The sequence below is a fragment of the Gigantopelta aegis genome, chromosome 10 (assembly GCF_016097555.1).
Source record: "Gigantopelta aegis isolate Gae_Host chromosome 10, Gae_host_genome, whole genome shotgun sequence".
In the NCBI taxonomy this organism is placed as follows: domain Eukaryota; kingdom Metazoa; phylum Mollusca; class Gastropoda; order Neomphalida; family Peltospiridae; genus Gigantopelta; species Gigantopelta aegis.
Genome location: NC_054708.1, coordinates 54,969,088 through 54,982,682, shown reverse-complemented (window position 1 = coordinate 54,982,682; position 13,595 = coordinate 54,969,088). Strand labels below are relative to the sequence as shown.

Genomic DNA, 13,595 nt, shown 5'->3' with positions numbered 1-13,595 from the left:
TAATTAATTTTTAAAATCACCAATCCCATAGTTAGTGGATTTTTTTTAAATTCTAAAAGACCTGGGTTTTACTTTTAGATAAATAGATAGATAACAGATAATACATATTACAATCAGTAATTCAGTAATATGTATTATCTGTTTGTGCTTAGTCTAATACTTTTATACTTCTTTTTCAAATTATTGTTTTGACATTATGCAAATATTTAATAATAATAAACATTTTCGCACCCTTTTGGGGCTCAGTTAACGTCAAACTATTTTGCCAACCCTCTGAACAAAAATCCTGGGGGAAACACTGATTGTGCATGTATCATGGGTCAAATTTTACTCATATTTAGAAATCACCTGTGGACAAAACCTGTTAAAATTATATGTAGTAAAGAATTACTAAAAGTCTACTACTGGTACTTAATTAATTTTGTTGAGTATAATAGTTCATTTTGGGTAGACACATTTGTAATAGGGTGGATGTAAAATATGTAAAAATTGTCTTAAAACTATCTTAAAATCCCAACGTTTCAATTAAAAACCTTAAACATCTTTAAGGGAAATAAAACAACTTGCAAGTGCAGTGAGACTAAAAACAGATTAATTTAAACATCACAAGCTAAGAAAACTTGAGGGAACCAAATCAAATAAAAGTGATATATTAAAACAACAAAGCCACTAGAATGGATGGAAAGCTATATAATTTGAATAAATAAATTGCTATCTTTTTGAATTTTTCAGAATTTTTTTAACATTAAAACTTGTTTTTCTGAAAGCAATATTTGTGGACATAGCCAATTCTGGCTGGGAACCCTTGAAACTATAGTGATTTATAGATTCGTGATAAAAGCCTTTAGCTTGTGAATAAAGTGTTCTACTGATAACAAGGTGTGCCTCATTAATGATAATATAATCATTTTGATTATTTAAATGTTCATGACTTAAAAAGACTGTCGGGACATAACCCAGTGGTAAAGTGCTCACCTGGTGTGCGGTCGGTGTGTCTGTTGGGCGATTTTATATTCCAGCCAGTGCACCACGACTGGTATATCAAAGACCATGGTAAATACTATCTTGCCTGTGGGATGGTGCATATAAAAGATCCCATGCTCCTAATGGAACAATGTAGCGGGTTTCCTCTTTAAGACTATATGTCAAATTATCAAATGTTTAACATCCAGTAGCCAATATTTAATAGATCAAACTTTAACTTTTAAAGACTTTGCTGCTGTTATAACATACTTCTAACTAAAGTCCGAACCAAATTGTTAACAACTATGATAAATTACTTTCCTACTTTTAATTGCTGTTTGACTTTTTGTCCAAACATAAATCATAAAAAAACAATTACAGTGACACAGATTCCACATACGAGACTAACAGTGTCACCGATATTGACTTCGCTGAGATTGCATTGGACAAACTACATGTAGTTTTTCAACATCTGTCATTTTGCTCTTTTTGTGGAATACTCTTCAAGAATCACTTTTAATTAATCTGATGTTATAAGTGTGTTATATCTTAGCACGTCATGACGTTAGATTACGTCATATTGATCCCACCCCTCTTGAAGAGTATTCCATAAGCAAGCAAAATGGCAGACAGCAGAAAATTGCATGCATTTTTCCGTATGCAATCTCAGCGAAATTGATATTGAAGTCTCGTATATGGAATCTGTCACTGAATGTTTTTTTCATGATTTGTGTGTTGACAGTTTTGGGGAAATCTAATGGTAATTAAAGGTAGGAGAGTAATTTATCGTAGTTGTTAACCATTTGTTTCAGACTTTAATAGACTCATATTGTAGAGCCTTTTTAACAAATAAAGTTACATATTAATGACATTTTCTTGTTTAGAATATCAGTCTTTATATACACGATGTCGGTCAACCTAACATTTGCAGTAGTCTAAATTTGATATTACCTTCCAGTAATTTGATACTTAAAAAAAAAAAAAAATTACGATGACCAAAAATATCGGATATACAAACAGCGATATTCTACACAAGAACATGGTTTTACTATCACAAATGTAGTGTCTGCGGAGATGTTATCAACGGTTAGGAGTACTACAGATCTTCTGTATTTAGGGAGCCTGCATGTGACATCACATTTGCAAAATGCTTATACCAGGCTAGTACACCTACGGAATCATTTGGAAATAAGTCTGACATCCTGAAACTTCCCTGAATTAAGAACAATTAGTGTAAGAACTGTATGCAACTGGTCACGTGATTACAAAAAACAACGATGACTGTTCAGCATTATGTTGTCGTATTACGTCGTCATCAATGACTTACCAAACATGGTGTAGACCACTTGGGTACCAGAAGTCACAACTGGTTCACTGTACTTTTAACAGGTAAATAATACATGTATGACAAAGAAAAGTGTTTTTATTTATTTAAAAAGTATCAGTATTACTGAGATTTTTATGATACAGGAGAACTTTTTTCCGTTAGTATATATATATATTTAAAGTTTTTATAAATAGCTTTTATTTTTGACTTTTAAATTATTGTTTTAGATACATGTATGCAAGATGAAAATGAATTGCACAATGGTGTAAACACCGAAGTCAGGTACGGAACTCCAAGTGTTGTTTTAAGTTATTTATTGACTAATTATGTATGTAATAAATTATATAATTGAGTTTAATGCCTTAACCATATGCTTTATTATAGATATTTTGGAATTCTGTCTGGAATTAACGGAAGTCCAGAATCCTGCTAACTTTGCAGCCTAGTCGATATGACAATTTAACTTCATGTGAACCACTATTGGTTATACGGAGAACCACTGTGATTTAAACTTAACAGTTGAAAAGTGTTCAAAAGATATTTAATAGATTTTGATGCTCAAATACCAAATTGTTTGCAATTTGCTAAGCACAAATTAGTCTGTGTTGCAGGTGGAATCCTGAACAAGTAATCCACAAGTTCAATGCCTGCCGATACATGAACAGAATAATGGTTTGCACGCATTCTTTTTGTTTTTTAATAAATTAAGCTATTACCTTTATTTGACACCCAATGGCTAATGCATGTGTGTGCTGTGGTGTGATTAAACAATCGTTTAATTCCATTAAGTTAGTGATTGTGAATTAAAAATAATAACGTACATCTCCTTCTTGTTTTAGGTCTCGTAAAACACCCACCAAGTCGAGAACAAAGGATTTACCTGTCGTAGTGAAGAAAGTTAAACAAGACGAAAGAAAGCTGAAAGAGACCACAAATAAGTATGTGTTAGTTTGTTATGTCTTAAACTGCACAGTACTTGTAACATTAAAATTAGTATACACATTTCTTTTCTACTAAACCTGATCTCATGCAAATGCATATTCCCCAAAGAATAGTACTGTATGTTCCCATGTATTATGCGCACTGGTGTATAATGCGCAGCCCCCATTTTGAATGTTTATTCCAAGAAAAAAACATGAACCACAATATAATGCGCACTATTTTTTTAATCCACAAAATTGACGGTAAATGCAAGATGTACCGTTTTGCACCGGTCACCAAAATTAACTTAAAGTGAAAGCAGCGGTATATTCAAGAAACAAAACTTAAGTTAGGTACATGCGTACATAGACCTACATGTCACACATGCATAAATCAAGACAAAAGTATATACCCATACACTGTAAATGAAAACAAAAATATAACATATTACATTTGGTTCTCATGTTTAACGTAAATGTGCAAGATTTCTAATTTTATAGTAGTGTCGTATATTTCTGGTTTGACGGAAATGGTCGAATTAAATCTCATGGAAATTTAAAATATTTACGGTCTATTTTTGTGCAATTTTTGGCGAGGTATGGATGCTTTTGTACATTTATTTTACATTTATTATAACCATCACAAGTGAAAATTGATTTTTAAGGGTGTTTTGACATTTTGATGTAATGAACACTGTCAATAACCTGTAAACTACCGATCGATGATTTTTTATGGGTGATCGCTGGACATTTTAAAAAGATTTGGTTTTTTTCATATATTGTTATGTATAATGCTCACTATCATTTTTAACCTGTATTTTTTGGAACAAAAGTGCGCATAATACATGGGGAAATATGGTAGTCTGGTCCGAACATCCGAACAGCCAATGGGATGGCCTGAAAATCTTACAATGCGTTCTTCCTGTTCCGGTCACGTGACTGTAACTTCCTTCTTTCTCCTTTGTTGTGTTGGTGCGGACGTCTTTTCTTTTTACTCCATCTTAATCTAAGCTATCAGTGTTTTTCTGTTGGTTTATTTGAGAGGTTTTTGTGTGGAATACTTTCCTAGTCACTATTGCAATCTTATTATGTATTTTACCTTTGTCTGACACCCAATAGCTGATGTTTATCTGTGTGCTGGGGTGTCATTAAACGATCAATCAATTCCATTAAGTTAGTGATTGTGAATTAAAAGTAATAAGATGCATCTCCTTGTTTTAGGTCTCGTAAAACACCCACCAAGTCAAGAACAAAGGATTTATCTGTTGTACTGAAGACGGCTAAGGAAGACAGAAAAAAGCTAAAAGATGCCACAAATAATTATGCGTGAGTTTGTTATGTCTTAAACTGCACAGTATTTGTAACATTAGAATTAGAATACACAGTTGGATGGATGGATAATTGATGTCAAATTTGTTTTAATCAGGGCGATGCTTATGACTCTAGCAAACTTCATGAAATAATTTGTTTTATCCTGCAAGCACTGTTTCTATTGACAGATTATGATGACAAGTTATAAGCATATAGTAGCAGAATATGACATTTGACATCATTTGTGTGACGTTACACACATAGCCTATATTCCAAAATCGCTTATTTGACCTCTAGGTCATCGTGCAATGTAGCTGAAATAACAGAAATAAGAGCTATTCCTCTTAATTTTTATGGTCTGCAGGATAAAGATAATAACTAGTTAATGACATGACATCGGCTTTATCCTGTTCAGCCATTATCCTACGTCATTACCGTATTTGACCGGAAATAAGCCCAGGAGCCAAGACAACTCATTGTGAGCTTAGCATGGGTGGGCTTATTCCTAGACAAGGGGCCAGTTTTGTTGAGAAAAAAAATGGTAATAATAATAATTAAAATAAATAATAATAATTAAATTAACTAGGAAGAAAACAAAAAACGTTCAGTAGCACATCTAATAATTAGTGTTCCATTTGTTATTAATAAATAATAATTGTTTATTAATTAAACTGATTTTTTTCACTAGTATCTAATTATTAGAAACAAACCTTCTATGTTACAGTTACTTACCAGTGCTGTTTATTTACATGCAAAATTTAATGCTGAGAAGACTTAAAACAACAGCAATTAACAACAAACTCAATAGTGTATACACACACGTTTCTGACACAGGCAGCCAGCTAACTCTACAAAGAATTGTCAATCTAGATCATTGTTCTTAGCCAATCAGAATAAGGTATTTGCTTAATTAGCATTAACTGTGGACCCAGTGTGGTGGTAAAAATAGACATTGGTTTTAGTTCAGACTTGGGCTTGTGTACTGCAGGCATAAAATTGAAAACAATGTTACACACTGTTACTGTTAGACTGCTAAATCTCACACTGTTAGACTGCTAAATCTCACTGGTGGTAAAATATTGTGTTACATTTGTGTTTAATTATCTGCAGGGGGTATGACCTTTTAAATGAACTTTGAGCAAACTTGCAATTTCGTGTTGTTTATAAGGTGACGAAGTTGGGGGTGGGCTTATTTACGAATGAGGGCCTAATTTCTTAAATGCTATCAAAACGGAGGGGGGCTTATTCAGAGACATGGGCTAATTTCCGGTCAAATACGGTAACTAATTATTCTCTCTTTATTACCCCAGTGGTCACTCATAACAGGGAACATATTAAAAAAAACATTCTCAGTGAGAAATATTCTGCATTGGTTTGATGAACAATACTATTTGATGATTTGACGCTTAAAAATACGATGTCATCAAAATTTAGCAAACACAAAATGACGTCACTTAGTTTAAAGATTGTGTTTACGGCTTTCTGTTTTTAATGTTAAATTTGTAATAAAATTAGGGGATACCTGTGTTGTATTTGACCGTTTGTGGATGTTACTGCTGGTTTTACATTCTAGCCTCTGTCTCATACACTTATGCAAGTCATCCGTCTTATAAAATAATTATAGTGCAAGCAGATTAAAAAAATAAGTTTTTCATGTAATACAACTGCTGTTCTTAATATCGTTTTTGTAGTTTTTATTTTATTGATGACAATACAAACCACTATTACCGATTTGACTTATTTCCAATACTCATCACAACAACTGTCAGTGGGCCCATTGGGTTATATCTCGTTTCAGCCAGTGCACCACGACTGGTATATCAAAGGCCGTGGTATGTGCTGTCCTGTTTGTGGGATGTTGCATATATAAAAGATCACTTGCTACTAATGAAAAAATGTAATTGGTTTCCTCTCTATGACTGACAAAATGACCATATGTTTGACATCCAGTAGCTGATGATTAATAAATCAATGTGCTCTAGTGGTGTCGTTAAACAAAACAAACTTTAACCTTTCAGTGACATTGGTATGACCTAGCTGTACACCAATAGGAATTAAAAACTGATCATACACAAATCAGTTTGTTACTAGGCTTATCTAATTTGTATACGGCCTTTGATTGGTCACTAACTGCACCTTTCTGTGTAATCGAAGCATTCAGTTGTTCATTGAAGGAAAATACAAAGGAAGAAGAAGAAAAAAGATGGCTGCGTCTACCGTTGTTGTTTGCAGAGCAATTTTTAAATGTGAATCTATGTAACATTCCAATCAGTTATTTTACTTTTTGATGATTTTTATTATTGAGTATATCCAGGACTGGATCTTCAGCGGCCATTATCTCAAAATAATCACCAACATTTTGTTTGCTCTATTTCCGTCAAAAATCAATATATTTTAATAATTTTTGCACCACGTTGAAGCTGAGACTACAGATTAAGAACATTCATATAGTTTTCTAATTTAGTTTTTTTAAGCATGTGACTGAATTTGCCAGGGTGAGTCATGTGGTGTGCCCTTAGTTGACATTGTTTCTCTTTTTAGGGATCATTTTCCACTAACGCCAAGGTTTGAAGATGAAATGGAAGACCAAAGGTACTTAGCTTTAAATACTGGAGGTGGGCTAGATCTTGCTAATTTGATGAAGTTTTCACCTGTCAGGGTTTCTGCCACAGGGTACAAAGGGTAAAATTATATACACTCATGTCACCTTAGTCTGCGCGGCACAAAAGTCTGCGCACGTTAATTACGTTACATTACGTCTTGAAATAAATGTTGGGGTATGTTTGTAAACCAACAATATTAATTTAATTCATAAAACCGTTGTTAAAACAACACATCTTGATTGTGAATATATGTATAAAACTGATAGATAAAAATTTGATTGAAAAAAAACCCTCTGAATTAATGCACTAAAAGTATATTTTTGTCAGCCTTGATTAACGTGTTTTTGTAGCACCTGTCAACACGTGTCTGTTGACACTGTAATTATCAACCTTGTATATCAACTTACACAAGTTTACAGAGAAGCTTCAATACATACCTTATTGTAATTTATGAATCCATAAATGAAATGAATGTTTCATTTTTTCTGTTAACGTAAACATCCAAGCATACTTTGAATTTCTCTCCGAGTGACACAATGCAAAATGGCTGCACACAGATTTTGATTCTGCACTTACAGCATGGCCTATTTTAGCTATAGTCTGTTTCAGAATTATCACTGATTGTCCTATATGCCTAACGAACACTATTTGTGCTCATTTACAGTTAATAACAGACAACTTTTGTTGAATAATGATCAAAAATTTTGACATTGGCTTTTTTTTATGTTGTCATTTTGTGTTGTCCAAACTAAGGAGCATGGAACACCATTTATATTTATCTCATTTGCATAATCTAAATGTTTCTGAAACAGACTATAACAGAAGTGTTTGTTGTTTAGAACTTACAAAAAGTCGGATTCATTATTTGTTTTAATTTTTGCTGCACAGACTAATGTGCCGTCATGCAGGCCAGTAAATGCAGGGGGGGTCCCACTAAAAATGCGCTCATTACTTGAGTTTTAAAAACATTAAAATTAAAATAACTTTCAGTAGTAACACGTTTATTGTTCCATTGTACTGTGGCGGTGAAACAAATATTTTTAAAGAAAGATTTCAACTTAAAAATATAACACAAATGCTTAGGTGCGCAGACTTAGATGCCACCAGTGTACCCTAAAATCTTCGAAATTAATGGCTACATTTTTATAATTTGTAAAAAGAATCTTAGATATAGTAAGACAACTGCTGTTTAAAATTTGTCAAAGTACAAGAAATGCAGTGTTGCAGTTCAAAAGATTTCAAACCCATAACCCCCTAATAGGAGCCCTTATTGTCTGTTTTGTTATTGTTTTTATTACGTACCCTGAAATTATTTTCTGGCAGAAAGCCTTCTTGTGGTTGAAGGATGTTTAGTCCACTACCGGTCCAGCCGGAGGTGACTATAGGTGTTATCCCTGTCCGTCTGTCTGTCTGTCTGACGTGAAGTTTTCTGGATGTTTTGTTCACAATGCCTTGAGATATTGAGCTGACATTTTGTGTATAGCTTTATCATACATGTACTGTTACAGATTATGGTGATTTATACACAAGGGGTATCCTGTTTATATGGCGGTTATGTTCTGCACTGATGGTTAAAATTGGACTGTGAAAAGTGTTTTTTTTAAAAAGGAATTCCAGTTTACAGAGGGTTTTGTTTCGAGGCTTTCCTTCGTAAGTCAGTATAGTGGTAATGCTGTGGATCCCTGCAAATATATTTTTTTAATATTCTGAATTCTGAGTGGACTGTTAAGCATGTCATACCAATTTTATGAGTTTCAAAATGCTAGCCATAAATTTGAAAATTGAAATGTACATATTTTTAGCTCAAGGCAGAAAAACAAAGGTGCATCGTCATCAGTGATTAGTCAAGAATTCAGGTACAAGAAAAACAGAAACCGTTCAAATAGACATGACCATTCCTCCGAGCCAGAGTCTGATGTATCCGATATGGATATTGGTACGTATGTGAAGCGATTTTCATAGGGTGCTTTATATAAGAATTGTTTGTCCTTTTTTTTGTGAGTTTATTGATGTATAACGGTCACAAATTGTAAAAAAAATTGCATTGCTTTGTCGTGTACTGTTATACATTGATAAATTCACAAATCATGACAAATAATTTGTTTATGATTATAAACAACACTTCTGTTTAGTTACTTAGTTACAAATAAACAAAAATCAGTTTCTAATGTCATTTTCGTGACCTGTTTTATGTAATGATGTCCCATTTGACGTACTGATGTCATCTTTGGAGGTTTATTGAAGGATGACATTAAGTTTTGAAGTGACGTCGTCCAATCAGAATAGAGGTGTGTGTGTCTATATATATATATATATATATATATATATATATATATACCGTATAACCGGAAATTTTCGAGGATTTTTATTTTCGTGGGTTTCGAGGGTAAGTAGTCAGCATCGAAAATGTAAATCCTTGAAAATATTTGAAAAAATCAACAAATTCTAACTAAAATATTTATTGTGAAAACCATAACACACTGACAATTTACCGGAACATTTTATTTCCTGTCATGCGCAGTCCACCGGATACGACAAGAGAATAGTATAGTCAAAACAACAAGTTAGAATTTTTAAAAAGTTATTGCGTGAATCTCACTGTTTGTAGAATATAATGAAATATTTTTAAATTTTGTATATTGTTTTTTTCAATGTCTGCCCACACTGCATCAGAGATTCTGTGGTGGATGAATGCAGATTTCAACATTTCCTGGCGTATTTTTAATTCTGCCATAACTTTCATAATCCACCTTGCATGAATTGGTTTTATCGCCGAAGTACGCATTTCGATCTTGATGTCCATTACAACTTCGCCGTGTTTCATAGCCAGGGAAACCTGCTTTGAATACCATGTGGTAAAATTAGACTTCATGGCATCCTTAAGTGCTTAGTTCACACATACGTCGTAATTGGCTTTACACAAAATCAAAGACTGTGATCAGTTGTCTGTCGAATAGCATATCGGGTATCACAATGGCCAATTAGGCTACAGGTGACTGTTCTATTGTTTAACTTTACACATCGGTAGTATCGAATAACTGGCAGCCGAAGTCAAACTTTAATCAACAATAGCAAGTATTCTCGCAACTAGACTTGCTAAAACTCTAAAATAAAATCACTTTCAATTTAGATTTGGCAAACAACAAAAATAAAAAACCTTGAAATGTTGTTATACCCCAAACCACGAAAAATTAAGACCACGAAAATTTTCGGTTATACGGTGTATATATATATATATTTTTTTTTTTTTTTTTTTAATATATTATTGCATTCTTTTGTCAGTGGGAAAACAATGTAAGTATGGTATAATAACATTTTACATTTAATATCTACAGGAGGTTGGACCTTTTATTAACTTGAATAAACTTGCTTGTTCTGTTTTATTCATTGTAATGGATATTTATGAATGACAGCCCAATTTCTTAAATGCCTTCAAAAAGGAGGGGACTTATTCAAATCAAAGGCCAGTCTAGAAACATTATGAAAATATGTAGTAATAATACACAAATATTTACATGATAAAGACTTGGACAGGCTGCCTGGAAATATATATTTTAGTGGTGCTTGTCAAAATTACCTATGTGAGTCAATTTAAGCCTTTTCAAAAATGAAACTACCTGTCAAACAAATGTTAAAATTATGTTACTATTGTCCTTTATTAATCATATACTATTATATTATACCCGTAGAATTACTTTTCTTGATGTAGTGAAATCCATCTATAGTCCTTCTCACAAACAACACCTTTTTTCATACTATGAAATTTACTCCAAGTAATTTACTTTGAGCCGATTGTTTTCTAAATTGCACACAAAAATAGTATTTTTTTAATTTCCAAAACACTTTTACTTTTCTTCTTATGTCAAAGCAAACTCAAATTATTAACCAAAAGCATTTTCGAAGGAAGATTTAACTGACTATAAATATTACACCCATGGGTTAAATTGAGCCATGTTAAAAAAGGGGGAAAAAGTCTTATTTGGATGGGTATTCAGCTCAGATAGGTTTTGATTGAGTTAAAAGTTTGTGTTGTATTCTGTTCACTATTAAATATACAAAAAGTGATAAAATCTGCAAATAACTGCAATCAGTTGTGGATAAAATAATGCAATTTATAAGCACTTTGATTGTGGGTGGGGCATTTTGTTCATAATCAAAGAAGTTGACATTTAGTCGGACTTTCCGCCATGCGGCAATTTCAGTTGGATATGAAATACATTTGATATCTTTCCAGAAAGCCAAGTTGAAAAATTAATTTTGTTAAATATATGATTAAAATTATGGTACCCTAGTAAAACATCCTGAATAAATTCCTGACTGAACAGCCAATACATATACATATACATATACCTGTGTGTGTGTGTGTGTGTGTGTGTGTGTGTGTGTGTGTGTGTGTGTGTGTCCGTACACACACACATACATACACATACACACGCGCATGTATATATAAAAGAAATTGTGTTCAGGTGTTGTTAAATAATCATTCATTAATTTTTTTATATGCTGATGGAGAGAAATAAGGGAACACATCAAATTGTAGACCAAATTTAATTCACAACTAGTTTAGTAATGTCTGTATTTCATACACAGTTGTAATGTGGGATTGAATGTCTGTAGTGTTGAATGAGGTGCCTATATGTTCCCAGTCAACTTCTGACAATATGAATTGATTTTTGATGCAGTCATTATTTCTTGTTGCTATCTGTGTGATCCTTTCTTTCTTTCCATCAGTACATTATTGTCTTGCATCTTTTTTTTTACCTTTTATTTAGATGAGGACGGAAGACCTCCACATTTAAAACAAATACAAGGCCAGAACAGAATAAAACCTCATCTTCGATTTAATCCAAAATGCAACAGAACTCCAGAAGGCACTATTCCAAGAAGTAATTGGACAGAAGACGAGGAAGAAGCCTTTTACCTAGAAGTGATGCAGCATGGAGTTGGTAACTGGAAGTTAATTCAGGATTCTTTGAATACTACGCGGACAAATGTTGCTTTGAAAGACAAGTGGAGGCAACTCAACAGAAGTGGAAAATTATATGATTTGATCAAGAAGCACGGCAAAGTTAAGAAATGAAGCCAATTTGGTTAGAACCCTTCAAAAAAACAGACACGGAAGAGTGAGGAAAATAAACTTTTAAACTTTTGTTAACTGATGTATTAATGTGTTGGCTCTTATTATGTGGTGTTTTTGTTTGTCCATCTCTTCCATACATAAGCATTTATTTCACCAACTTAGTCAGAGTGCCCCAAAATGCAGGTGACATACAGACATGTTTTAGCCGGTTTTGTTGGCTTTTTGTTTTACAGGCATTTTGCCCAGTTACACTTTTTTTTTGGTCAACTGCAAGTGCCACATCATGTTAAATTCTGAATAATTTTTAATGTTTACTACATTTTTTAAGTTTTAAAATGTGTTTAAGTACATTTTGTCTCCCTTTTTTCACATGCAATAATAGTCACCATTTTTAAAGGCACTGACCCTGGTTTTTTGGCTGTGTAAAATATTTTCGGCTATTATCGCTGTCCTTATGGCTTGATGCAAGCAATTGCTTGTACTAATGCAAAACTATTTTCGCTGTGGTGAAAAATTGCTCATCTCATCACACGCTGATGTTGCTAATTTATTTTTCACAAACTTATTGTGAATTTGACACAGAGCTATTGCTCTCTTATATTATTTTAGACTCGCCAGCAATTTTCAAGCCATAATATGCAGTTGCAGTCTTACCGATAATTTAATAAAAACATTAGGGTAAATGTGATCTCAAGTCCGACAACTTTGAAGCTGTATTTCAGGGATTAGCTATAGGACTTCAGCGAAATGTCATTAATTTCCAGTGTTACTTAATTGCAGTCTTTTTATTTAATGTTGGAAGAAAGCAACATAGCGGGAGTTCAGAATTCAAGAAAAGGTAAAAGGTTTTATCTCACAATGTGATCTTTGGTAAGATACTAAAACAGGTACATTCGTCTGTGTGTCTGTTTTTGTTTCTGAAGCCCCACTCCAAAACCGCTGAGATAACTTCACAAAACATACACATATTAATTTGTTGGGCTAGTAATGCCTTTTGCTATTGGGGACTTTTCATTTTCAATATTTTTCTGTCACCATGGAAACAAATGGCCAGAAGGCAACACACCACCATATGTCATGTCATTGTGTGTTCTAGCAGCTTAATATAGCCTAGTTCAGAAAATAGATCCTCATTTCAAAAAAATATAATTCCCGCGTAGTATTTAAATAACCCATTGGTTTGCCGTTTTTTGTTGTTGTACTATCTGATAACAACTGCCACTTGTATAACAGCAAAACAGTCGGGTGCTCTGGAATAAGGGTGGCTAGCTGTAAATGTTGGTGGTGAACCTGTTTGATTTTTTTGCAAGATAGTTGTTAAGGGAGAGCACTCCCCTAAACCAGCAACTGTGTTGACTGACTGAGCTAAATCCCACCCCTAAACAGACAGA

The 13,595-nt window shown here is 33.3% G+C and overlaps 1 protein-coding gene across 1 annotated transcript in view; it reads left to right on the top strand.

Moving 5' to 3' along the window:
• LOC121383334 (telomeric repeat-binding factor 1-like) overlaps positions 1–12,305 on the top strand; it is a 39,696-nt gene extending 27,391 nt beyond the window's left edge. Inside the window, exons 7-12 of the mRNA XM_041513297.1 lie at positions 2,518–2,572; positions 3,130–3,228; positions 4,432–4,536; positions 7,063–7,113; positions 8,927–9,060; positions 11,897–12,305. Coding sequence (XP_041369231.1) covers positions 2,518–2,572; positions 3,130–3,228; positions 4,432–4,536; positions 7,063–7,113; positions 8,927–9,060; positions 11,897–12,204 — 752 coding nt within the window. The 3' untranslated portion in view covers positions 12,205–12,305. The remainder of the gene's footprint in view (positions 1–2,517; positions 2,573–3,129; positions 3,229–4,431; positions 4,537–7,062; positions 7,114–8,926; positions 9,061–11,896) is intronic.
• The last annotated feature ends 1,290 nt before the right edge of the window (positions 12,306–13,595 follow it).